Source organism: Centruroides sculpturatus, unplaced genomic scaffold (assembly GCF_000671375.1).
Source record: "Centruroides sculpturatus isolate CEXI.00-Female unplaced genomic scaffold, Cexi_2.0 scaffold174, whole genome shotgun sequence".
Lineage (NCBI taxonomy): Eukaryota > Metazoa > Arthropoda > Arachnida > Scorpiones > Buthidae > Centruroides > Centruroides sculpturatus.
This window is the reverse complement of record NW_019384420.1, coordinates 591,645-617,836: the sequence shown is the minus strand read 5'-3', so window position 1 is coordinate 617,836 and position 26,192 is coordinate 591,645. Positions and strand designations below refer to the sequence as shown.

At 33.2% G+C, this 26,192-nt stretch overlaps 2 protein-coding genes across 2 annotated transcripts; one reads left to right on the top strand and one right to left on the bottom strand.

Annotated features, from left to right (window-relative positions):
- The first annotated feature begins 13,744 nt into the window (after window positions 1-13,744).
- Window positions 13,745-22,782, top strand: LOC111619353. The gene is made up of 10 exons (XM_023361063.1): window positions 13,745-13,774; window positions 14,932-15,154; window positions 15,233-15,691; window positions 16,405-16,553; window positions 16,642-16,782; window positions 17,607-17,619; window positions 20,140-20,337; window positions 20,504-20,962; window positions 22,145-22,293; window positions 22,389-22,782. Exons 2-10 carry the CDS (start codon window positions 14,946-14,948, stop codon window positions 22,538-22,540), a joined length of 1,929 nt encoding a protein of 642 aa, XP_023216831.1. The 5' UTR covers window positions 13,745-13,774; window positions 14,932-14,945; the 3' UTR covers window positions 22,541-22,782.
- Window positions 22,783-23,883: 1,101 nt separating this feature from the next.
- Window positions 23,884-25,803, bottom strand: LOC111619338 (leucine-rich repeat-containing protein 4B-like). The gene is made up of 4 exons (XM_023361049.1): window positions 25,530-25,803; window positions 24,993-25,451; window positions 24,766-24,917; window positions 23,884-24,618 (listed from the first exon to the last, which is right to left on the bottom strand). Exons 1-4 carry the CDS (start codon window positions 25,742-25,744, stop codon window positions 24,473-24,475), a joined length of 972 nt encoding a protein of 323 aa, XP_023216817.1. The 5' UTR covers window positions 25,745-25,803; the 3' UTR covers window positions 23,884-24,472.
- Between the last annotated feature and the right edge of the window lie 389 nt (window positions 25,804-26,192).

The following is a 26,192-nucleotide window of genomic DNA, read 5'->3' as shown; positions in this document are numbered from 1 at the left end:
TTGGTCAACTTTTAAAATTTTTCACTTGAATGCTCTAATTGCTCACAATATATTTGAATTGTAATTGTTTGATTTGGTTTTAATAGCTCAAAGTGAATTATACCTGATATATCCCACTAACTTTTTTTGGATGCAATCCACCTTTTGCAGTTGGTTTTGGTTGCTTGTCACAATCCATTGTGTAATATTAATATATAAATGGCTTGTTGTATGGTATATTACAAATGTAAATCCGTCTCTGTAATCCAAAACAAAAAAAAAACACTTTGGTAGATGTATCTCACAGCACTTTCTGGTTAAGAAATTATTTTTTATTTTCCATTGAACTACAAATATATTTCGGGTTGGTATAATGTACTCAACCCCCTCCGCTAGTTCAAATAAACAAGAAATATTAAAACATGACCATGTTATACCATAGAAACAAACTAAATCATAAAAAACACTTACATTTCCACATTATGTAAATTACAAAATATTCTTTTTGTTTTCAAAATAGGGATTGGGAGGGCAAACCTTCCTCATCCTTAACCTTTATTTAACCATAAAATTGTGCATTCCGTATTAATATACATCTAAAATTAAAACCACCATAACTTCCAACAAATGAACTTCCATTATACTCAATCATTTAAATTTTTTTACACATGGGTATATAACAGATGTAGTAAAAAATTGTTAACAGTAAAAATTGACATATGTATGTAAAAGTTGTTTTGATACACAGACAATATTAAAAATATACCAGTATCAGAATTACTATGGAAGATTTTTTACAAATAATTATACCATGTTTTAACTTGTTTTAGCACCATCTATTAATTCATACTAGCAGTAATCAATTTTCATACCATCTGAGTTATTTATTAAATTATTTGTTTCCTTATTTCTAAATGCTCTTTAAATTTTCTTTTATAAAGACCTTTTTCAAAATGCAAAATTTTTATATTATTACGGTTAATTTTACAATTATTGTTATTTGTATGATCATACCACGGCGAATTATTGTACTTTAATCTGATGGCCACTTCATGTTCTTTTATTCTAACATCTAACATGTGCCCTGTTTTACGTATGTACCAGTACATATACGGATTTTGACAATCACATTCCAACCTGTATACAATGCCAGCTTTTTTTAGGCAATCCATATTATTAATACTACTGTTATCAATATATCTGTGTATATTCTGTGAAATTTTATTGGTCAAAGATGGGGCCAAACAAATGTTATAATTTTTAAGGCTATTACTACAATAATATAAAAATAATTTTTTTTTATGATTTAGTTTGTTTCTATGGTATAACATGGTCATGTTTTAATATTTCTTGTTTATTTGAACTAGCACTGAGGAGGGGTTGGAGTACATTANAAAATATAGTAACTGATATAAGAACAGAATGACACTAAATGAAGTAATCCAGTGCATGCAAGGCTTGAATTCTTTGGCAGTAATCATAAAGGTAGTGATTAAAAGCAGGAACAAGAATAAAATAAAATCTTCATGTTATTAAAACTTACAAAAAGAATACTAAAAATTCTATAGGTAAAAAAAATTGGGAGTCATTGTTTCAGAAGGTAAAAGGAAGTTATAATGATAATTGCAACATAACTCGATAATCTCAAACAGCAAATGACGCCATCTTTAGCATTAGTTGTGATGCCATAGAACAAAATCCTATATAATTACTAACTTTTTTGGATGTTTGTTAGTATATAAATGCATATTTCTAAACTCTCTGCCATAGGATATCAAAAACTTTTCTTGTAATCACTGTGGGATCCACTAAACTTGCATGATGACCGAGCTTAAGACTGAGACCAAAATACCAAAATAAGAAAATTTTGGAGGTTTTGACCAGACTCTAATCAAACCTGCTGTTAGCAGTATGCATGTAGGTATTACAAATATTTCTCTATATTTTTAGGACTCTTCACTACAGTAAAGGTTTACTCTGTACTTTATTTCTATAAGAAAGCAGTTTCCTGTCACATGTATTGCAAATATTTTCAATACAAGAACTAAACAATAATAGGATTTAAGTTACGGTTATTTTTACATACCATAATTATACTGTAATATATAAAATTTCCCCATATATATAATGTATGGGTTAGTGTGTTTTAATGTCAATTTGAAAGCAGGTACAGGTCATGCATTGTAGCAATTTATGCAGGATAATTATGCACAATAAATCATGATAATTGCTATACTTATGATATTATAATTACAAACTGTTCATACTGATAGATTACAAGTCCACTTATAATTAATTCTATGATTAATAGCTTTATACTGATATATATGCAACATCGTGTACACTCCTATTACCAATTAACATGGTAAACAAGGGGTGGTGATGATCAAACTACTTAAAAATGAACTATTTATTTTATGCCTCATGCTTTGCGCTTTACTTTTACTCATTATTATTATTTATAAATAAGAGTAAACTATATTAAGACAAAAAAATAACTGTCTGCTATGTCATTTCACAACAAGTCAGAATTTAAATGAAATGTGCCATCTAACATTACAAAATATTACTTTTAAAATTTAAATAACTACAAATGTAGAAATCAGAAGCTTGATCAAAGTATATGAATGCTCCAATTATAGGCTAATCTATAAGCACCCAAGTAAGTGCTGCTTAGCTAATAGAACAGAATAGACATATTTTGCCGGAAAATGGCACCCATGGCAACAAAATGACTATCGATGACCGTCAAGAGTTGACAGATAACCTGGTGTTCTGCAAACCTGCAAAAATTGTTTTAAAGTTTATATTTCAAATTTATTCCAATGTACTACAATATATTATCATATCTGTAGACAATTCCATGTTTCTATTTTATTCAATACATTAAATTTGTTTTTTGAAACAGTGTCCTGTTTTATATTTGTGGCGTAGTAAACACTAGTATTGTGTTTTATTCCAAAGACACATGGTAAATTTTCCATCAAATTCCTTTATTAGTTGAGTTGACTCAACTAATAAAGGAATTTGATGGAAAATTTGCCACGTGTCTTTGGAATAAAACACAATACTAGTGTTTACTATGCCACAATACATTGAAGTTTATTAGTTTATTGCTTCATTGTTTTCTGAGCACAACAAACATGACACTCTTTCTCAATTTTTGAATATATCAATGCTAATGCTCCATGTAATAAAAAGTCTACGAATAATGTTCTGTGGGCTCAGAAAGGTCGAGAAACACTGTAATAACAATCTTCACTCAACGAAGTTACAAGATATTCCCAACAGGAATGATCATTAACTCTTGTTCGCACCTTAATTTTGTCACTTGTGCACTTTGGTTTTAAAGCATTTAAAAAAAATTAGTTCCCCTAATTTTACTTTTAAATTTGGGATCATCTTATTAGAAAGTACTGAAGAAAACACAGTCATTTTAGAATAAAAAATGTATTTTTTATAGTGTTGCAACGAATGGTATATTCAGCCAGGAGTGTGGCTGAATAGCCGAATATTTGGCCAAACTATTTGGCTTGATTAACGCACGAATGAAAATTGGCGCACAAACCGTATTATGGTGAGGACCCTGCTCTCTATTGGCCCACTGTCACTACGCTTTGCCAATCGTGTTAATTCTTGACAGTTCAGACAGGAGCGTCATGGCAGTATGTGATAACAATGTGGATAACAATGAAATGACCTACACGTGTAAATAACAGAAGAAGAACAGAGAAAGATCACAAAGTGAAAATAAATATGAAATTGAGTTGATAACATAATCGAACAAGTCGACTATGTTATCAACTCAATAAGCTGCCTCAAACACGTCGAGGCAGCTTATTGGCATGAAATTTGCAGCCGTGAATGCCAAATAATTGTCATAGACTTTGGAAAGCTAAATGCTTGTAATGAAAGTCACTTAGCATGCACGGGCGAAGGCCTGGAGTCGTTTGGGCTACCAAACTGTTTCAAATCTGTGAAATCATAACTGTGACTTATACCGACGTCCTATCTGTCTCTTTTCTCTGTTATCACCAGGCAATGAGTCACATAATTGTAAAATGGGAAATCTACGATGGAAAAGTGATGAATCGAAAGTATCGTGAGGGCGTATTATGATGTATGTAGAGACATACGTGGACTAGAGCGATAGAGGAGAGAGAAAGGGAAAGAGCAAAGACGAGCGCTTAAAAACAAGGATAGGCAGGGTCAAACCCTCAGATGTATGACGATTCTCGAACGAATAGGTGTGTATAAATAAACATCTCCAAACCCGATATCCAATATAGTAAGACACCAACTGAATGCCGTAAATTAATCGGGCTATTTTAATGCTAAAATCTAAATAAATTACGTAATTAATTTGGCACTAGAGGTAAGCGTTAGGCGCCATCTCTTATTAAAATTAATAATTATAAATATATTAATTAATTTAAATAATTTGGAACCGCTGTGTCCCCAGCCGGCATTGTAATAACCGTCGATGGTTACATAGTTATACGCTGGAAGAGGAGATCGGAACGGAGGTCCGGATAGCGTAACTGGCAACGCATCTGCACGGTAAGCAGGAGTTGTGGGTTCGAGTCCCGCTCCGGGCCGATTTTTTCTCCCAGCGGTTCCAAATTATTTAAATTAATTAATATATTTATAATTATTAATTTTAATAAGAGATGGCGCCTAACGCTTACCTCTAGTACCAAATTGATTACGTAATTTATCTAATAAGTAGCATAAAACTAGCCCGATAGATTTTCGGCAGTCTGTTGGTTGTAGCTATAATTATATATCGGGTTGGAGATGTTTGTATATATATTACGCCTTGCCGGGGCTTGCGATGGCCGGTTGAGAGCCGTATGGGAAGTAGGACGTGGGCACTGAATGTGTCCCCAGCCGGCGTTGTAATAACCGTCGATGGTTAAGTAGTTAGATTATATACGCTGGAAGAGGAGATCGGAACGGAGGTCCGGGTAGCGTAACTGGCAACGCATCTGCACGGTAAGCAGGAGTTGTGGGTTCGAGTCCCGCTCCGGGCCGATTTTTTCTCCCAGCGGTTCCAAATTATTTAAATTAATTAATATATTTATAATTATTAATTTTAATAAGAGATGGCACCTAATGCTTACCTCTAGTGCCAAATTAATTACGTAATTTATTTAGAATTTAGCATTAAAATAGCCCGATTAATTTACGGCATTTGGTTGGTGTCTTACTGAATAGGTGTGTACGTGTGCTGATCTTTGTAATTATAAATTGTGAATACAAGTGACTAATATTATGTTCTTTTTTATTTTGTGCATGTTATAAGTTATAAATAAATATAAACAAGCAACACTAACCCGATAACATTAAATCTAAATTCCAAAATGATTAATTTACTGTGTTTTTGTTATTTCTTACTCCTGTTGTAAGGTATTCGGCCTAATAGTGATTAAATATTTGGTGTTCAGCTGAATAGCGAAAAATAGGCCGAATACTGAATAGTAACCAAATATTCATTACATCACTAATTTTTTATTATAATTACACTACACACACATCCATTATCTTAGTGGTGATAAAGTGCAATGTACAAATTTTGATTATCACTGTTTAATCTTAAATTACATTCAAGATTAATAAATAAATTCTGACAAAAACGAATACTTAAATTATAATTTTGTACAATTTTAAAGCTTTAAAAAAATTTACTTACTTAATTTCATCCATTAAAGTATTGCATAACATTTTGGCTAGTGTTTATCTCTCTCTATTTTTATAAAGACACTACCAGTTTTAAAATTCATTAACTTTTGACCTATTTGTTCTATTTTTGCATTATCATTTTCAGTTACATAAATAATGGATATTACATAAGTGCTTTGTTGATTATATACACTCACAAGCCGTGTTTATATAATGATATCAGTGGTACAATAAACCATGCAAGCGATAAAAGTGGAAGCATAAATAACGGAAATTGATACAAAAATTCCCAACACACTAATATATTTTTAATGCAGTATTTACAAATACATACTGTTTTTAGATATCATGTTGGGCATATTACTTGGCAGAGTGGCTGGATAAGCAGGCCAATTATGATACATAGCCACTTCCTTTACAATGGACTATGCCATTGGTTTACTTATCGGACCATGTTAAAGCCAGTTTACTAGGCTAAACACACATTATTACACTATTAGAGAGGTTGTGGTCATCGTTCAACATACACGTTTTCATAATGAAAACGGTGGCTGCAACCTCTCTATCAAGCTTTCTACATTCATCATACAAAAAGACTACAGGGTTCGTACTGAAGTTTTTGTTTCAATTTTCATGACTTTCCCCGACCAACATTGTACACCTTTCCACAAGTTGTATTGCATCATATTACTTCTTGCTACCGATGGCTACATTTAATCAAGCGTATCAACAGCAATATTGCATCATATTACTTCTTGCTACCGATGGCTACATTTAATCAAGCGTATCAACAGCAATATTGCACCATATTACTTCTTGCTGCTGACGGCTACATTTAATCAAGCGTATCAACAGCAAAAATCAACAAGGCAGCCAAGGAAGCAAATTCCATGACTTTCTCCAAACATCAACAAAAATCCTCGACTTTCCAGGTGCATAAGAACCCCGAGACCATCACAAACTTCCTGAAGGAAATGAATAACCAGTCTATCATTTTTATTGTGAAATTGTGTACAATCATAAAGAATTAAACTTATAATCACTATTAAATTTAATGTTATAAGTTTACTGTATTTAGAAAAAACATTGTTTTTTAGTTTTTGGCTCTTTCGACCCCAGGGACACTAAGTACTTATCAGCGAGCCAAATACGGATTCAGCTGGCCCCACGAGGTAACCAAGCAGAGAGGGACATATCCGGACGAACTGACCCCAAAAAATTCCCGGGTTTTTTGGCCTGTCCAGAGCAGAAGGCCACCGCTTTTGTGGTAAGAGAAGCCAGTTTAGCAAAAGCATACCGAATATACAACTACTAGAGTATGATGTGGGTAACCTTGTCATGTACATTAAAAGAATATAAGTTTATTGGTACATTACGAGGATATGCCACTTATATGTTTATTATGGAAGAAATATGCAACATGACCTCATTAAAACTCTTACTATAGGGAAATTACTGCCACATATAAACTCATTATGGAATATCACATCACAGACTGCCACATTACGGAAAAAGCAATCAATTGTACGGTATATAATTTCCTTAAATAGATTATTTCGACATTTCGCGGGTACAACGGCAGGAAAACGTGAGAAAAATTCATTTAAAATACACATTTTGGCTATTAATAAAGTATGTGGGTCCTAAGCCTAAACTGCGTCATTGATCATAACAAAAGAAAGGGAGCAAATGGTGAGACGACTTACCACTTTAGCATGTGAGACAAGACTGAGGGTTGCACTTATGTAATTATCTTTATTGTTGGTGCAATTACGCATCAGATGAGAAGGGAATGGAACATCTCGACCAAAATAGACAACTGCCATTACCAAGGTTATGACAGCTACTACGTACGTTGGCACCAGATGGCGCTACAAATAAGGAAAAAATATATAATATTAATTAATAATAATTTTTAAACAAATTAACAACACAACAAAATGAAAATATTTACTTTAATATTTTAATATTAAAATAAATATTTTTTAATTTTTTAATATGAGCTAATAATAGCTCATATTAGAGTAACATGGACGGCCGGGTGGCCGAGCAATGGAGCTGGCAAGCCTACCGCTGTGGAAGATCCGGATTGAATCCGAAGAATTTTTCAGCGGGTAGTACGTCCGTTTATGTCGGACCCCATATCTCACCACCTAGCCGCGCCATTGTGGGCCTGGCCGAACCCATAATGGGCTTGCTAAAGAGGCCCGCTTAGTGCCCACAAGGCGAAAAGAGTTTTAAAAAAATTAAAGTAACAGGAGCGCCATTAGGAAATCCAACTGATGAACTGCTCTGGCATCTGTCCACACAATAATTTAATTGCATTTTACATGTTTCCGTGTGATGATTTAGCTACTGAAAAATAAACGAAATTAATCAGCTATATAAATTCTATGTTTTATAAATGTGACGAGAAGTTTACCTTTTGTATCAATATGTTGTAATTTAACTGGCTTGTGTTGTAATGATTCAGATTTGATTGCTATTTTTCGTTTTTATGTAGGTAACGTTTNAAGGGACTAGTAACGGCTTCACCATGGGATTAAAAATCTCTAGGGTATAAGTAGGGTAGACTGTAGATCAATTGACTGAAAGGAAATTTTTACGATTTGTTTTGTTCGTTGTTAATCGAATTTTTCAATAGAAAAGAGAATTACTGGCGAGAAAGTAAAGTAAAAGAAAAACAGCTATATTACCACTTAAATAGGAAGCTAGTTTCCTATAGAAAGACAACCCGGGTGGCATCTCCCTTCCCTGTGTAGCGTTGCCAATCAATCCAATTCAATACAAGCCAATATGCCACTCTAAAAATCGAGTTTTAATCTGAGTTAGCTGAAGATGTTTTATGGATAATTGAAATATATCGGATCCCATTTCTCGGTATCCTATTGTGGTCTTGACTGAACCCAAAATGATAGATAAAGAATGCTGTTTTTTTTTTTTTAATGTTTTTAGGATGTAACGCGGGCAGTACTTAAACCACTAATTATCAGACATTATCCCAGTATTTTTTCATTTTCGACTATTGTCATCACTAAGTCCATGTTTTGCAAAACCCCTGCATGCAAAACTTTTTGTCACAGTTGAACTTAACACTAGAGTAGAAGCCAGTTTCTCATAGAAAGTCCTCCGAGAAGACACTATCTTGGCGAATTACATATGAGTTAAGTTGCCTTTATTAATCCAATCGAGTTTAATTATCACAGTAACATTTATCAATTAGCAGCTGTTTATCAAATAAATTACAATATATAGATATAAATGAATTCTCTAATAAGAAATTTATCATNTACCGATGGCTACATTTAATCAAGCGTATCAACAGCAATATTGCATCATATTACTTCTTGCTACCGATGGCTACATTTAATCAAGCGTATCAACAGCAATATTGCACCATATTACTTCTTGCTGCTGACGGCTACATTTAATCAAGCGTATCAACAGCAAAAACCAACAAGGCAGCCAAGGAAGCAAATTCCATGACTTTCTCCAAACATCAACAAAAATCCTCGACTTTCCAGGTGCATAAGAACCCCGAGACCATCACAAACTTCCTGAAGGAAATGAATAACCAGTCTATCATTTTTATTGTGAAATTGTGTACAATCATAAAGAATTAAACTTATAATCACTATTAAATTTAATGTTATAAGTTTACTGTATTTAGAAAAAACATTGTTTTTTAGTTTTTGGCTCTTTCGACCCCAGGGACACTAAGTACTTATCAGCGAGCCAAATACGGATTCAGCTGGCCCCACGAGGTAACCAAGCAGAGAGGGACATATCCGGACGAACTGACCCCAAAAAATTCCCGGGTTTTTTGGCCTGTCCAGAGCAGAAGGCCACCGCTTTTGTGGTAAGAGAAGCCAGTTTAGCAAAAGCATACCGAATATACAACTACTAGAGTATGATGTGGGTAACCTTGTCATGTACATTAAAAGAATATAAGTTTATTGGTACATTACGAGGATATGCCACTTATATGTTTATTATGGAAGAAATATGCAACATGACCTCATTAAAACTCTTACTATAGGGAAATTACTGCCACATATAAACTCATTATGGAATATCACATCACAGACTGCCACATTACGGAAAAAGCAATCAATTGTACGGTATATAATTTCCTTAAATAGATTATTTCGACATTTCGCGGGTACAACGGCAGGAAAACGTGAGAAAAATTCATTTAAAATACACATTTTGGCTATTAATAAAGTATGTGGGTCCTAAGCCTAAACTGCGTCATTGATCATAACAAAAGAAAGGGAGCAAATGGTGAGACGACTTACCACTTTAGCATGTGAGACAAGACTGAGGGTTGCACTTATGTAATTATCTTTATTGTTGGTGCAATTACGCATCAGATGAGAAGGGAATGGAACATCTCGACCAAAATAGACAACTGCCATTACCAAGGTTATGACAGCTACTACGTACGTTGGCACCAGATGGCGCTACAAATAAGGAAAAAATATATAATATTAATTAATAATAATTTTTAAACAAATTAACAACACAACAAAATGAAAATATTTACTTTAATATTTTAATATTAAAATAAATATTTTTTAATTTTTTAATATGAGCTAATAATAGCTCATATTAGAGTAACATGGACGGCCGGGTGGCCGAGCAATGGAGCTGGCAAGCCTACCGCTGTGGAAGATCCGGATTGAATCCGAAGAATTTTTCAGCGGGTAGTACGTCCGTTTATGTCGGACCCCATATCTCACCACCTAGCCGCGCCATTGTGGGCCTGGCCGAACCCATAATGGGCTTGCTAAAGAGGCCCGCTTAGTGCCCACAAGGCGAAAAGAGTTTTAAAAAAATTAAAGTAACAGGAGCGCCATTAGGAAATCCAACTGATGAACTGCTCTGGCATCTGTCCACACAATAATTTAATTGCATTTTACATGTTTCCGTGTGATGATTTAGCTACTGAAAAATAAACGAAATTAATCAGCTATATAAATTCTATGTTTTATAAATGTGACGAGAAGTTTACCTTTTGTATCAATATGTTGTAATTTAACTGGCTTGTGTTGTAATGATTCAGATTTGATTGCTATTTTTCGTTTTTATGTAGGTAACGTTTTACATAAGTAAGGCGCATTATGAAGTTTAGTGAGAATAGCATCGGGTGTTGTATCCCATTTTCCACGAGGAATCTCAACAACGTTACAATCTATTGCAACCAGGTACAAAATATCTGAGCATTATTTTTAATTTCAACTAAAATAAAATATGAATTTACAGTATTTGTAGTTTTGGATACAAATATTGTACTTATCATAGTAAGATTACAATGATAAGTAGTGTTAACGTGTTACACTAAACACCGAGGGAGAAGAAAAGTAAGTGGCAGTCAAACACAAGATATAAATAGCTGTTGTGAGAAAGATGCTAAAGACAGACGCAACAGGGACGAAGTACAGTATTGAACGCAGACTTTCAACGTGCATCCGGAACGTACAGTACAAAAGAATTCAACTATATGGACGTCGTATTTTCTAAACCCATTGGACTTCTGCCATGTATGTTATTTTAAGCCTGCTGATTGGTCAAAAAATGGCCTGTTTGGTAACTACTAATTTCTCCCGTCCACAATAGCGATATTGCGGTGATCAATGAATATTTACCGCGATATCGGAAGAAGACACATGATACCACGGATTCGAAGACCATTTACATCAATGGTCTTCGAATTGATAAGATTTTTATCGTAAATAGGTTATGTTCTTGGCTGGCGCAAATCTCTTTGTTTCCTCTCTAATGTGTCTTTCTGGACAGGCGGCAAGATATGGGATACCGTCCTCTCGTAAGATTAGGCCGACCGTAATTTCTTGATACCACAGAAAACATATTTTTCATATTATTTTGTTTTTAATTTCTGGTCATTCGCGAGTTTATCATAAAACTTATCGCACTGTAAGGCTCAGCATTGCTTTATATTCAGCAGTGCTTTTATGGATTCAATATTTAATCTTCGACTTCTTGGAACCTTAAGAAGATTTGCGCTTCAGCTACAGCCGAGAGAGTCTAAGACAGACTCTTTAAGCTGTCAACTCTGTCTGTTTTAAGTTTGCAGACATTCCCGACAATCTGAAGACGGCTTCCTTGCCTCGGGTAATTGTAGCAGGTAGAATTAATGGGATAAGGCAATGCACGTGGGCGATCTGCAAAAAGACCTCCCGGGAGGATTTTCAGGGGAACTGGACCTATTCCGGTATTAGACACGCGAAGAAAACTTCATAGTTCCAGCCCGTTGGTCAGATGCAAACCTGGATCGATTACTGTATTAATGTTTGGTGGTTTTGTCCTCTCAGACACTCGTGGACACAGAAACCAAATACTTAGCGCATTCGATTTCGAACACTTTACGCTTGCTTCTTTGAATTTATTATTAAAAAAAAAATAACGAATCCTAAAGAGAGTATGAAGTAGTCCGAATACGTTTGCTAAATTGATAGTTTTCATAGTTTAAAACCGATTAATTTATTTTTATGGTTTTAATTATATTTTGATTAGATTATTCTACATCCGAATATAATACTTTTTCTTGAATTTTAGAAGCCTAATAATAGGTTATTTTGCAAAGTAAAACTGTTACTTAACTAAGTTATTGCGTTGGTTACGTTTAGGAGTTCTGATTGAGTACGGTAGCAGTCATGGACGTCCACAGAGAATTTTCCATAGGAGCAAAGTTTGGAGACAAATAACTACATCAATAAATTTTAATTTAATTATTAATTTTTTGGGCTTTTCACGTGTGGATTATAGGATACATCAATACAAAAAGACGTAAAGCGTCCCCATGGTTGAGATTGTAAGTTACATATATCTCAATCACTTTTATAATTATAATATGTAGTTTTTACTTAATCCCAGGGGAAAGTGCTTCGTTTTTTCCCTATTCGGCCAGCCTACTTCCTTCAAACTTTTAGAGTCCTACACATCATTGCAAAATTTTTATAACCAAAAATAATCATAAAATTTTCCTGTATTATAAGAAATTCTTTATTAAACTTACAAATTTTCCGAAGGACTTTCTAAGTAATTCTCTTTCTCCTGTTTCTTTATGTAAAATATAACAGATAAAGTTTATTATAGAAAAGATAAATGTTATCTTTCTTTATTGATACGTACTAAAACAAATGCAAGATATTTAAATTTCTCATACGAAACATACAAACTATTAAAGTATCGAAAAAGGCTTTATATCAATATCATGTTTTACATTAAATATTAAACTTGGGTCCCGTATTCTGAGCATTGGCCAAGTAGTCGTGTTGACTTCCATTTTGTCTAAATTACACGTCATTGAATATGTTTAATGCTGACAAGTGAGCACATTCTAATTAGGTAAGATTTCAAATTTGATTATAGAAGATAACACGATAGCTGTAAAATTCTGTCAAGTGCCAAGCAAATAAACATTTCATTTATCTATTACGAATAGTAAAATGGTTAAGGCGTCAGATTACCTTTCTGGGGATCCGGGATTAAATTCGAATGGAGAATTCCAAGAATATTTTGAGAAATCTGACTTGTATATGTCGGGCCCTGTCTCTCAACACCCCTCCGCTCCATTGTGGGCCTGCGGAATCCACGATGGATGTGGAAAAGAGGTTCTATTAGTTTCTACAGAAAGAAAAGAATAAAAAATAGATTGGATGGCCAGTCCATTGATGAGGTGCCAATCCCCACAGTGTTCAGTAGTTTTATCCACTCCACTACTGCAAAAATGAATTGTATTGTCAAGAAAAGGCAATACAATTCAGCCCTTAGGTAAGGCGTAAACCCGCAACTAAACAGCGTTCAGTGGTTTTATTAACTTTGCCACGGTCAAAAATGAAGTACACATTTATTTTAGCAAATCAGAGAAGAAAGTAAGAAAAATTTGTTAAGAGCGAATGTTAAGTTTATCCTTTTGTTTCTTTAAAATTAATATCAGTAACATGCCAATTTTCTCTCCAATGATAAAAAAATAAGAATATCAGATGTGACACAGACAGCTGTGAAACTCGATAATACCTTTCTATGAAAGTTTATAAAATAAGATAAAAATTGTTAATAGAAATTTTGGATTATTCAAAGGCTGCAGGTTAGTGCTTATTCTAGTGCTTATTACTTATATAAGTGAAATACACTATTCTTCTGAAACACAATGTAATACTTTACTTTGTTTTATCTTCAAAGTTTATGAATTAAACATGCCAAACCAACAATTTAGGAGCCTGGATTCTTTCCGCTTAAAGAGCACTAAGAGATTTCCAACTTTAGCTTTTAGGAGATTTATTAATTGATTAATATATTTAATGATCGATTGATTGTTAATGCAAGATATCGATATAGTAAGGTTTATGTACAACGGATACATTATAAGATTTAAATAGGATACTACAGTAAGGAATATTATATTCAAGATATTTTTGGGTTAAAAAAAGGTACGAATCTAGATCTCAAGTTGTAGATTGACACTATACTGTACTGCGCGAAAAATAGGATAAGATGCGATTTTATTCTATTTATGTCCGAGATTTAACACCTTTAGCAAACGCTCACCGGTGGCCAAGTGGATAAAACCACTGAACACTGGTCGTGGGTTCGTACTTCTCAAACGGGTTGGCTACATAGGGTTTTCCGAGTTTTATTCAAGTTATATATAATACTTAAATAGAAGCCAATTTTCCATAGAGAGTAGTCCTTCTATGAGGAATTCTTCTCGGCAGATCGTCCATTGTCGTGTTGAAGAAAACAAACAATGTAGCGAATAAGTACGAAAATTAAAAATATTGTTTTGAAATGTAATCTTTCACACCAATTTATAAAAGAATATTTTCCAATCAAGAAGTTAGAGTAGCAGCGTGAAAACGAATCATGAGGGTCTTGAACGAAACCAAGGATTTCGTTCAAGACAGATTTACCTCCTATGCTTCTTTACTGATATGCCAGAAAAATATATAATAAATTTAAATAGAGTTTTTGATTGAATTTCATAATAAGTTAGTTAGTTTTTAAACATTTTTGTTTTTGATCATCATCATAGAACAAAATGGCGGCTAAAAAGTCGCCATTTTGTTGAGATACAATTTGAAAAAAATTATAGTTCTATGACAGTGATTTTACTTAAGACAATTTTTCTTCCGTGTGCATTAAGCGTTATAATTTAGAAAGAATAAGACGCAAAAACCAGAAAAATGACTGAAATAACTATTCATTTGATAATTTAATATTTTAAATGTTTATCCTATTTTACAGGTCTAAGAATTAAAATGAGTGGAAAAATTATTGTTTGGATTGTATTTCTGACACTGATAACCTTAACCTTTGGAAGAAAGGAAACATGTCCTCCTGAAGAAAACTTTTTCGAAGGTTGCGTCTGCGATTGGATGAAGGGAGTTACTTGCAATGATATTATGAGTCCTCAAAGTTTGCATGCAATTATGAATGTTCTCGATGGATATGCAGTTTCTTCATTTAAGTAAGTCACATTTTAGCGCGTGCAAAATTCAAGAATATAGTTCAATATTAAATTTTTTTTTTTTTTTTTAAATTCCAGATTGATCGGGGCATTTCTAATGTATTTACCGAAAGGAATGTTCAGAAGGATACCGATCAAATCATTAGAAGTTCAAAACAGCGAGATCTTAGGTTGGGAAACAGAAGATGGATCGAAGATGTTTGAAGGGGTCGAAGACAGTTTAGAAAAAATTTATATGTATCAAGTGACAGGATTGACTTCGTGGAGATGGTCCGTCTTTTCCACGTTAAAAAATTTAAAATATTTAATGGTTAGAAGAGCGGAAGTTGGCCAGATCGGTGAAGATTTTGCTTTGGTAGCCTCTACAAAATTAAAAGAACTGTATTTGGATTATGCTAACATTAAGAGCATACATCAAGAAGCTTTCGTTAAACAAGAAGAATTGGAAAAGATAAGTTTGAGTGGTAACGATATCACGGAATTAAAGCGCTCCATGTTTCCCAATCCAGCAAAAAAATTAACAGATATTGAACTTACGTAAGTAGAAATTAGATTAATATTCATATTATACAGCATTTGTTTATGACAGGGTTACCCAAAACCCACCAACTTCAATATTTTATTACAATTGAGTGACCTTCAAAGTATTTGCACCAGTGGCCGAATAGTTTGTCTCGGGTTTACGCCTGACTAATAGCTAACCACGTGGAATTTTCGGGTGTTTCTTCGCTTGTAACAACTAAATAGGGCCATTTCTCATAGAAATTCTTCCAGGGGTACTTCCATTGGAAATTCGTCCATGTATTGTGCTGCCTTATTTCATCAATTCAATTTTATTGTTCAGTCTTTGGACTAGTTTGGTAATTATATTCTCAAAATATCTCTATGTAAAGAAGTGTTAAGTTTATGAATAACATGAAGGCCAGCCGATTTCCTTTCATGTTGCAGATCGTTGAAGGCAAATATCGATATATTGAATACAACGTTGAATCTAATGTCTGAAATCCGAATACCAACGCAATTTCTCCAATTGTAGTGAATGCTCTTAATATCCTTTGTAATTCCAAGAAAGGACGTTCGTACATCTGCTACAATTGCAGTAAATACTCTTAATATTTTTTGTGATTTTAACAAAGGACGTTGCAAATACCTACTACAATTGTAGAAATTGTGCAAATAGTATATTTCAATTATAAAAACTATAATAATGAGTTGAAGTATTAATAATTATCAAATTAAACATATTACAGCGATAACAAATTGAAGTCTCTACCAGATGACATATTCACTGGGATGCCAGAATTGCTTCGTGTAATTTTACTGAACAACAAAATACAACGGCTATCAGAAAATACAATTTATCCTCTTTCGAGAAGACAGTGGATTATGAATTTGATTGGTAAGTTTTCATAAGGTTTCTATAATATAAAGATTCCATAATTTCTTGCTGCAGTGCGAAGATAAATTATGGAGATATTCATTTTCAGCTAACGATTTATATTGTTGTTCGGATATGAAATGGGTTGTCGAGCAAGATTTCCAGAAGCATATTATTGGAACCTGTCAACATCCACACGCTTTGATGAATAAGAAGATCGGAGAATTAACTGAAATCGACTTTACTCACGGTTTATGTTAAATTTAAGAATAAAACTTACTATAATATCGTCTACATATGCAACATTCGTCTCAATGAGATTTTCATTCTTACGCATTACAATTTTTTTATTACATCCTACTAATAAAGTTATTAATAAAAGTATATTGTGATCCTTATAACGAATACTGGACGTACGAAAATTCGATATAACGAACCGTTTTTATCTCCCTTCCCTATTTACGAGACGATATACAGTCGACCCCCTATAACACTGTTGATAATTCCGTTTTATATGAATTCCATGTTGTACGAGTCACTTAGATTTTACAAATACGTAAGTCGTTCACAGCCCGGCACACGTATTTGTAAAATCTAAGTGACTCGTACAACATGGAATTCATATAAAACGGAATTATCAACAGTGTTACAGGGGGGTCGACTGTATTCAATACAATAAGCGCTGACAGATATGTTTAAGAGGATAGGAGTACAACATGATTAAAATGTCCGCGCTCTTAAGATCCAATCTCCATTTTTTTTCTTAATCATGTAACGCTTTGTTCGTTAGTAGTAGTACCATTCGTTATAACGTTAAAGAACCCAATCAAAATTTTCATGTATTTTTTATTTTATTTATTTAGAATAATTGGTTAATATGCAAATAGGTTTTCTGTAGCACTTTAAAATTATTTGTGGATCAAGTGTGACTGGGTTATATTAGTCGTAGTGGAAAAAGGCATTCCTATTTACATCTTTACCGATGTTAGTCTGTAAGAATGTAAGCATTGCCCAACAATTCTTTAACATATGGACAATTCATAATACAAGGGCTAATTCATGAAATAATACTAGATAGTGCCTTAAGGTAAGCTCACCAGTGGCTGAGTGAATTCAACTCCTGAACACAGGTAGGGTGGGCTAGCGCCTGGCCAACGGGCTGGCCGCGTGAAGTATTCCGGGTTTTCTTCACGTTTGTAACAGGTAAATAAGGGCCAATTTCCCAAAGAAAGTCTTTCAGGGAGACATCTTCCCTTGGCAGATCGTCCAAGAGTCGCGTTGCCGTAAACAAATAAACCAAACCAAGCCTTAAGCTTCATTATCTATATCCTCTGACAATTTTTCATGTTTCAAATACACTTCATTAACTTATAAACACCTCTGCAATTGCCGTATTCAAGTCTTAAATGCTTCCCAAAATCCATTTTTGGGCATACCTCGAAGATTTGTTACTGTAACTCTGCCTGCCTCTTCGTCAGATACGATATCCTTTTATAACTTCCGCCGGTTGCAGAAACAAAAAGAAATGACACACGGGAATATGAATGACGTGACGTGACGTAATGTCTAGTTATAATACTGGTTGCACAATATTGGTAGTGTAACATTATTGTAATAAAGGAACCATTTTACATTAACAATTTCTGGACATTTCACACAAATGTCACAAAGGATTTTTTCTGAAAATCCCAGCATATGCTTCATCCTTAAGAGATGTTTCTTGAGGTACAGTACATAATATGCAAATAGATATCGTGTTTTTAGAGGAGCAATAATGAAACAAAAGCCATTGTAATAGATTGGAACGTGCTTCAAAACGATTGTCAATAACAGAGTATTAATTAATAAATGGTCTACAAGCAAGACCGTAATCGACAGAAACGCTTTTAAAAGGATTTTCCAGAAATTTGGAAAACACGTTGGAACGATTCCGCCAATAAAATAATGCGTTGATGTACAGTAATATTTTAATGTGGACTCTCTTCATCAAAGCTAAGTATAATTTTTTTATGCCTTGATGTCTCCAAGTTTTCAAGTGTTAAAGTAATAAAAGACTAAATTCTAATTCTTTACTTCAAGAAAATAATGTATGCTCAACATTTCTCTACATTTTATAAAAATGTTTGTAAAAAATTAGAATTTTTATGAAAAACAGTTTGTTCTATTATTGCAATGCTATAAACAATAAGTGATAATGGTATTATGCATCACCCATTTTCTTTAAAAATGGCTAATCTTTACAAAAGTAATCTTTCTAGCTCATGGAATTATAAATTATAAATGTTAAACTACAAATAATTTATTTTAATACAAAATTTAACTTTTAATACAAAAACTATTCATCATGTAAAATAGTCACGAGTTTGATATGTGATCATTGCAGGATTGTATGGCAATTAAAGTTCATTTTAAAATTTAATTATAAAATATTAAGATGTTTTGATTGAAAATCTTAATATGTTTACCAGAATATCATATCAAATTTTATATTAAATAAATATTGATGAAAATTTGATAAAAAGTTATCAATATCTTGCTTTAAGTATCTTGAATACTTTATTATTTGAATTTGAAATATTTATATTTGAAAAATTTCAATATCACATAAATGTATTTACAGTACATCTCTTCTTACCCTAATATTAGAGTAAGAAAGTCACGCGTGAAGGGACTAGTAATGGCTTCACCATGGGATTAAAAATCTCTAGGGTATAAGTAGGGTAGACTGTAGATCAATTGACTGAAAGGAAATTTTTACGATTTGTTTTGTTCGTTGTTAATCGAATTTTTCAATAGAAAAGAGAATTACTGGCGAGAAAGTAAAGGAAAAGAAAAACAGCTATATTACCACTTAAATAGGAAGCTAGTTTCCTATAGAAAGACAACCCGGGTGGCATCTCCCTTCCCTGTGTAGCGTTGCCAATCAATCCAATTCAATACAAGCCAATATGTCACTCTAAAAATCGAGTTTTAATCTGAGTTATCTGAAGATGTTTTATGGATGATTGAAATATATAGGATCCCATTCCTCGGTATCCTATTGTGGTCTTGACTGAACCCACAATGATAGATATAGAATGCCTTTTTTTTATAGAAGACACTATCTCGGCGAATTACCTATGAGTTAAGTTGCCTTTATTAATCCAATCGAGTTTAATTATCACAGTAACATTTATCAATTAGCAGCTGTTTATCAAATAAATTACAATATATAGATATAAATGAATTCTCTAATAAGAAATTTATCATTATTTTAAATTTTCCAATGAATAATTTATGGTGAAGGTATGTTGTAATATTATATATTCTCTGTTATATATATATATATATATATTTATTTACACGTTTAAGTCATTTTCAGAAGGTATAACATGTGTTAAACAACCGTATATCCTCGTAATGTATCTATGAAAATACTTGTTATATTTGTAAAATTATAAGAAATATCTGAACTCTAATCCCATTGGCTCTGAAATATTTGAAAATTAGAATAAATTCTATAAACATAAGGAAACAGTCTTCTAAGTGTAACTTTTTAACAGGTGCAGAAATAAAGGATCAGTTCATTGAAAGATTTATATCACACGTAAGAATAAATAATGTATAGAAAGTACCTTACTTGGGTTGTGTTGTTAACTCTTTGCAAGACAATAAAAACAAGGAAAGCAGGCTGTCCTCCAGAGGAAAAGATGCCACGTTGTGTTTGCGACTGGCCTAGAGGAATAATCTGTAACGGTATCATGAGTCATCAAGAATTGAACATAATAATGGATGCTCTTTCTGAATATAAAGTTTCTACACTCAGGTAAATATATACGTGTAAAGTTTATATACAGGAAAACCTGTTTAAAACAAAAAACTTTTTGGTACAACCGATTCCGGCTTACGCAGGTTTTACTGTATAAAGGAATTTTTGAGTTTTTGCATATTATTACGTTGAAATGAAATCTGTGTATCGTAATTTCATTAAGATTGAACAGAGCAATTCTGATGTATCTTCCAAGTGGGATGTTCAAAGAAGTTCCAATTAGAGCATTAGACATTAGAAAAAGTGATGTTCTAGGCACAGAAAGCGAAGATGGATCGGTAATGTTTGAAGGCGCGGAAGATAGTTTACAAGTCATTCGTTTGTTTTCTGTGAAAGGATTGAATTCTTGGAGATGGATCGTACTTTCCACATTGAAAAATCTACAGTTTTTGTATATTTTAAGAGGCGAGTTGGGCTACATCGATAAAGATTTTACAATGGTCGCACCGGAGACATTAACCCAGTTAAGGCTGGAATTTTGTGAAATAAGAAGCCTTGATAAGCACGCATTTTCAAAGCACATAATGTTAAAGGAACTAAGTTTGCAGGACAACGAATTAACGGAAATTAAACGTTCTATGTTCCCATTACCAGCTTCACATTTGATGGATTTGCTTCTTGAGTAAGTATTTTTAAAGTATACATACCTTATATAATAAATTATTACTTAGATAATTGATAATTTTGTTTTAAGAATACATTTCCTAATAAAAACTTAATTTATTTCAACGAAAGATGGCTGTCAAGTACTACAGTAGAGCGTCGTTTATCCGAATCAATTGGGGACTGGGGTTGTTCGGATAACTTATTTTTCGGATAACCAATTATGTACGAAAAAATATATTAATTTATCCCGTGTTGAAATTTTTCTCCGTTGCGTGTCGCTTTGCGTTGAATTTTCGTCGATGTTAAGCCTAACGAAGACTATTGTATCGTTAAAAATTATTTTTTTATTTTGTACAAACAAAATAAATATATTGAAAAATATAAAAACAATAAAAAATTATACTTCAGAAGTTAATTTAGTATCAAAAACGTAAAATATTTGAGTAGCCGAAGACATAGCCAAAGATTCCAGCGCCACAGCATTGGAGAAAATTTAAATTTGTCGACTGGAATTCCTTCGGATAACCGACGTTTCGGATAACCGACCTTCGGATAACCGACCTTCGGATAAACGACGCTCTACTGTATATCTTAAGAAGTTTCTGTCCTGTATGCACTAAGAGGGACTTTTTTCTATACCTAATGTGGATTTAGACATGTCCACAAATGAGTAGGTGGAAACCAAACATATACGGGTCGGATAGCTCATGAAAGATTCCTTGAACTGGCTTAGATTCGATCCCTGATCCTCCAGAACCATAAGATGACTAGGCAATCTGACCGTCAAACAATGCATTGTTTAAAACAGTTACATCAATTAGGGTTATAATATATAAATGATCTATACAATTAGTAAAATAGGACATTTTGCTATGTTTTGTGCGTTACTTGCGGTTGCGAATCAAGCAATTGAACGACCCCAAGCGCAACCTAGTTTCGGGCCAAACTAAGTAACGCTATCAAATCAATTTATTACCTAATAAAACAAAACTGATCAGTCAATCGTCCTTAAAAATAAATCTGTAATTGTTTAAATAAAGATGGTATCTGTGGCTAAAATTCGCAGAATGTATCTCTGTTTGAAGATGATAGTTTTCAGAGGTCCCATTCTGTGCGATGATCCGCCACTTGTTAATTAAGTATCTTTGATTCCACATATAATTATGTATACGCTTTTTCACTAATCGTTTCGTTACAGTGAAAATAAACTGAGCACCCTTCCAGCAGACATGTTTACGGATATGCCAGCTTTGTACAAAATTTCTTTAAAAAATAATAAAATTAAACATCTTTCTCTCGATACTTTCAAACCTCTTACAGGAAGAGAGTTCAGCATCATTCTAAATGGTAAGCAGAAGTTTTCTACATTCGAACCTTTATAAATATGAAAGTATTTTACCGAATTTATATCTGAAATCTATATTTTTATACTTGTTTTTCAGGGAACGATCTTTATTGCTGCTCCGATTTCTCTTGGATCGTAAAGGATGACGTGCAAAAATACTTTGAAGGTGAATGCAAACATCCACAAGTCGTGGATGGAAAAAAGATAAAAGATATCAAAGGAAAAGATTTTTTACATAAACTCTGTTAGAGTTGCTGTCGTTTCTAAAGAAATAAAGTCGTTTAAGATATAAAATATGAAAAATATGTAAATATAATTAATGTATTACTTGTGTTAGATAAGGTTTTTCAAGTAATAAACACGTATGTTAATTTGATTAATGATAGACACTTGAACATGTACAACTAGCAACTTGATGAGCATATTGAACACGTCTTTTAACACTTTGTGGACACTGCATTTAAATGAAGTTAGGCCAAAACTGATACTTCCATTGCGTTTCTGGGTTAATTCTAGGCTTAATTTATAAATAATGTGACATCATTTCCATTTAAAAATTGTGAGCTTTATTCAAAATGGTGACTACGATGCCATCTTGAATAAAACTCGCTTGGCAAAATTGGCTTCTGATATGCCAAGATAGTAATTGGGTGGGATGAGATAATTTTTATGAGAATAAATTCTGTAAAGTAAGAATAAAATTGTAATTGGGTGTAATCCTCTATCTTTTGGCTCAACAAACATGGAAGACCCTACCCACTTACCATCTTGTCACATAAAAAGTCGATTTTGTCAACATTACTCAAGACATACAGGTGTTTCCACACTTTTTCTATAACGTGTATGAGTAAGAATGTCTTAGACACAGAGAAAGCTTCCCCACAAATATTCAATACAAATATTCCTAAGCCAAAAACTAACCGAAATAACAAAAACAAATAACCCATTACTCTGTTTTCAACAGATGGAATTTGTAAAGTAGCTTTCAGCAGATTTAAGTAACACTGGTGTCGAAGGATACGAATCACTAGTGTCACACTCAAGCCCATTAGTGTCTAAGTAGATAAAACCACCGAAATTTGATCGTGGGTGGCCGCGTGCAGCTTCCCGTATTTAGCAACTAAATGCGGGACGGTTTCTCATAAAAGACACCATTCTTAACTTATTTATTTTAAATTATGAGCGTTACTATCTTCTACAATTTACGTATGGTTTGAATCAACAAACAAAATAGTAACAGGAGCCTTAAGATTTCTTAGTGAAGACGGCGACGGCCATATTGAAGCGATAATAATCACAGTGTGGCTCATCAGTATTTTTAAATAATGAACTTGTGTTGTTAGGATGTTGTATTTCAGCAGCCCAAGGTGTTTATTGATGAATTATTTTTTCTGATAAGTATTGGTTCAGTTGTTATTGTTCTCTTTTTAACGCAGGTTCTGTACTGTGTAAGTGTGGAATCGTTCAGCAACGTGTAATAAATAAATTAATAATGTACCACAATTTCAACTTTTGTACTATTTATTGAAAAGAAATAACTTTCTTATTTAGCTTTAAACTGTATCACCTCTTAGCCGAACACATGCCAGTGAAGCGTGATCAATATACTTTACCTTAATAAAGTTTTATTAGGCCTAAGATTATTATTAGTTAAATAAACAAAAAAGTACAGGAAATCCTCGTTAATTCGAACTAGGATAGTTCGAAATTCCGTTAGTTCGTAACTGTACTATTTTCCCGTAATTTACACGTAAAGAATTCGGTTAGTTCAAAATACGGCTACTTCTTGGCTTGACTTTGCTTTTACAGTTCGAGACTCATCTCATCCATGGACTACCCTTTTTTCTCTGATTCATAAAACACGACCGGGTTTGGGGATTGCAAAATTGGATTATGAGTAACAGATTGAGATATTTGTAGGGCTCTAGGCTACTATATTTGGGCGACTTACTACATTTTTGGATACTTACATAGTACATAGAAATCACTGTATAAGTAGCCTGTATAAAGTACTTTATAAGTACTGTACTTATAAAGTACTTTAAACAGGCTACAATGAAAAAATTGCCTTGTAGAAAACTTGAAATTACAATGAATTTTACTTTTTTTTACCGATTTTAAAAGTAAAAATAGTAAAACAGAGTTTAAGATTTACTTTTATTTCTCAGCTTCAATTTTCATTCAACAAACGCCATGATCAAAGTCAGATTTTCTCAATAAACCTAACTGAAATCCCCTTAAGTGCTGTGGATATTTGCATATTGCTGGAATTTTCAGACCAAACGGAATAACCCACGACATGTCGCTACAGCAATATATGTCATTATCTATAAAACATAAAAGTAACGTCATCAATGTCACATTATACTTGTCACTACAACATTAAGACTTTACCGTTTATTGTCGACGAGACTAAACGACACAATAGCTAACATGTAAAAGCATAAGGATTGAACAATATAGTTAAAACGTACCCATTAGTACCACTCTCCAATTTTTATTATTTATTATAGGTTTGACGACTTCGAATGGCAAATGATGAAAATGATTATTGTTCAAGTATACTGCTTCAAGAACTGGCATATTTGTAAATATGTCTTCTGGCAGATTTCTCAACTTGTTACCGCTACACAAAAACCAAAGTAAAAGGGAAAACTTTTGATAAAATCCAATATATAACTATAAATATTTTAATACTTACGTAAAGGATATAGATTCTAAACGTCTAGCTATCGTAGGTAACATGGATCTATTGACTTTTGTCAAAGTAATGTTTTCTAATGTTAGCCACCTCAAATTTTCATACTTGGAAAAGGCACGAGGTTCAATATAATCGACTTCGCAATTACTTATGAATAAAGTTTCCAATTTTTCAGATGGTATGTGTTTGAAATTTTCGCTAATGGGTCCTAACTCACTCGAGACGATATCCAAACTTTGAAGATTCTTTAAAGCGGCAAAAACGGACCAGTTCCACGATTTTATTCCTTTTATATCCCTCAAACTAATAGAGTTTAAACTCTCTTCGGCACCTGCAAATGCTACAGAACCATTTTCTGATTCCCAGCCATAAATTGAGCAGGAAGAAAATGTCAAGTGTGTCATAGGAAGATTCTTAAACATTCCATTTGGTAGATACATCAGTTCGGAATCAAATATACTGTAACAGAAATCTGTATGAAAAATTAACAGGAATTTTACAGTTGTATGTAAATATATCTATAATATATTAATATACCTCATTCTGTAAAGTGTGTAGTCGGAAATGACGTTCATTATAGACAATAACTGGTGTGGGGTCATAATATTTTTGCATATCATCCAATCTGATGAAGTGCAGACACATTCTGGAATATCTTCTTGGGGTGGACAACCTTTCTTCCTCGTTTCTGCTGCAGAAAATAAAACTATTATTAGAATAAAACTGTAATGCCTGGCATCCATTACAAACATTTTCCTGATATTTAAGTCACGAAAGTTAAATGATTAAAACATTCTTTCTATCGACACAAATGCTTCAGTTGCAGTAAAAGATAATCTTATCTAAAAGTAAACTGAGTATTTGAAAATTTACACCTGTCGAAACAAATAATTTTAATATATTTTTTACATTCATATGCATACTTTATTAGGTCTAGTTTCTTTGCCCCTTTATATTCTGCCTGCCAATGCCCGAATCATTCATACAAACACCTAAAATTACAGGAAACCACTCTACAATACCAGCCAAAATAGCAAACACAGCCCCCATTGATAATACATAATGAAAATGAGCAACAACATAATAAGTATCATGTAAAACAATATCCAAAGAAGAATTAGCCAAGATTACACCCGTCAACCCCCCAACAGTAAAAAGAAAAATAAAACCTAAAGCCCACAACATAGCAGAACTAAAAAC

Excerpts from the sequence above, each read along its gene's own strand:
- LOC111619353 (XM_023361063.1), top strand. The coding sequence starts at position 14,946 with ATGAGTGGAAAAATTATTGTTTGGATTGTATTTCTGACACTGATAACC. Across the intron at positions 15,155-15,232 it reads TATGCAGTTTCTTCATTTAA|ATTGATCGGGGCATTTCTAA; the intron begins GTAAGTCACATT and ends TTTAAATTCCAG. Across the intron at positions 20,963-22,144 it reads TTGATGGATTTGCTTCTTGA|TGAAAATAAACTGAGCACCC; the intron begins GTAAGTATTTTT and ends GTTTCGTTACAG.
- LOC111619338 (XM_023361049.1), bottom strand. The coding sequence starts at position 25,744 with ATGTTTGTAATGGATGCCAGGCATTACAGTTTTATTCTAATAATAGTT. Across the intron at positions 24,918-24,992 it reads TTAGAATCTATATCCTTTAC|CGGTAACAAGTTGAGAAATC; the intron begins GTAAGTATTAAA and ends GTTTTTGTGTAG. Across the intron at positions 24,619-24,765 it reads TTGGAGAGTGGTACTAATGG|ATAATGACATATATTGCTGT; the intron begins GTACGTTTTAAC and ends TATGTTTTATAG.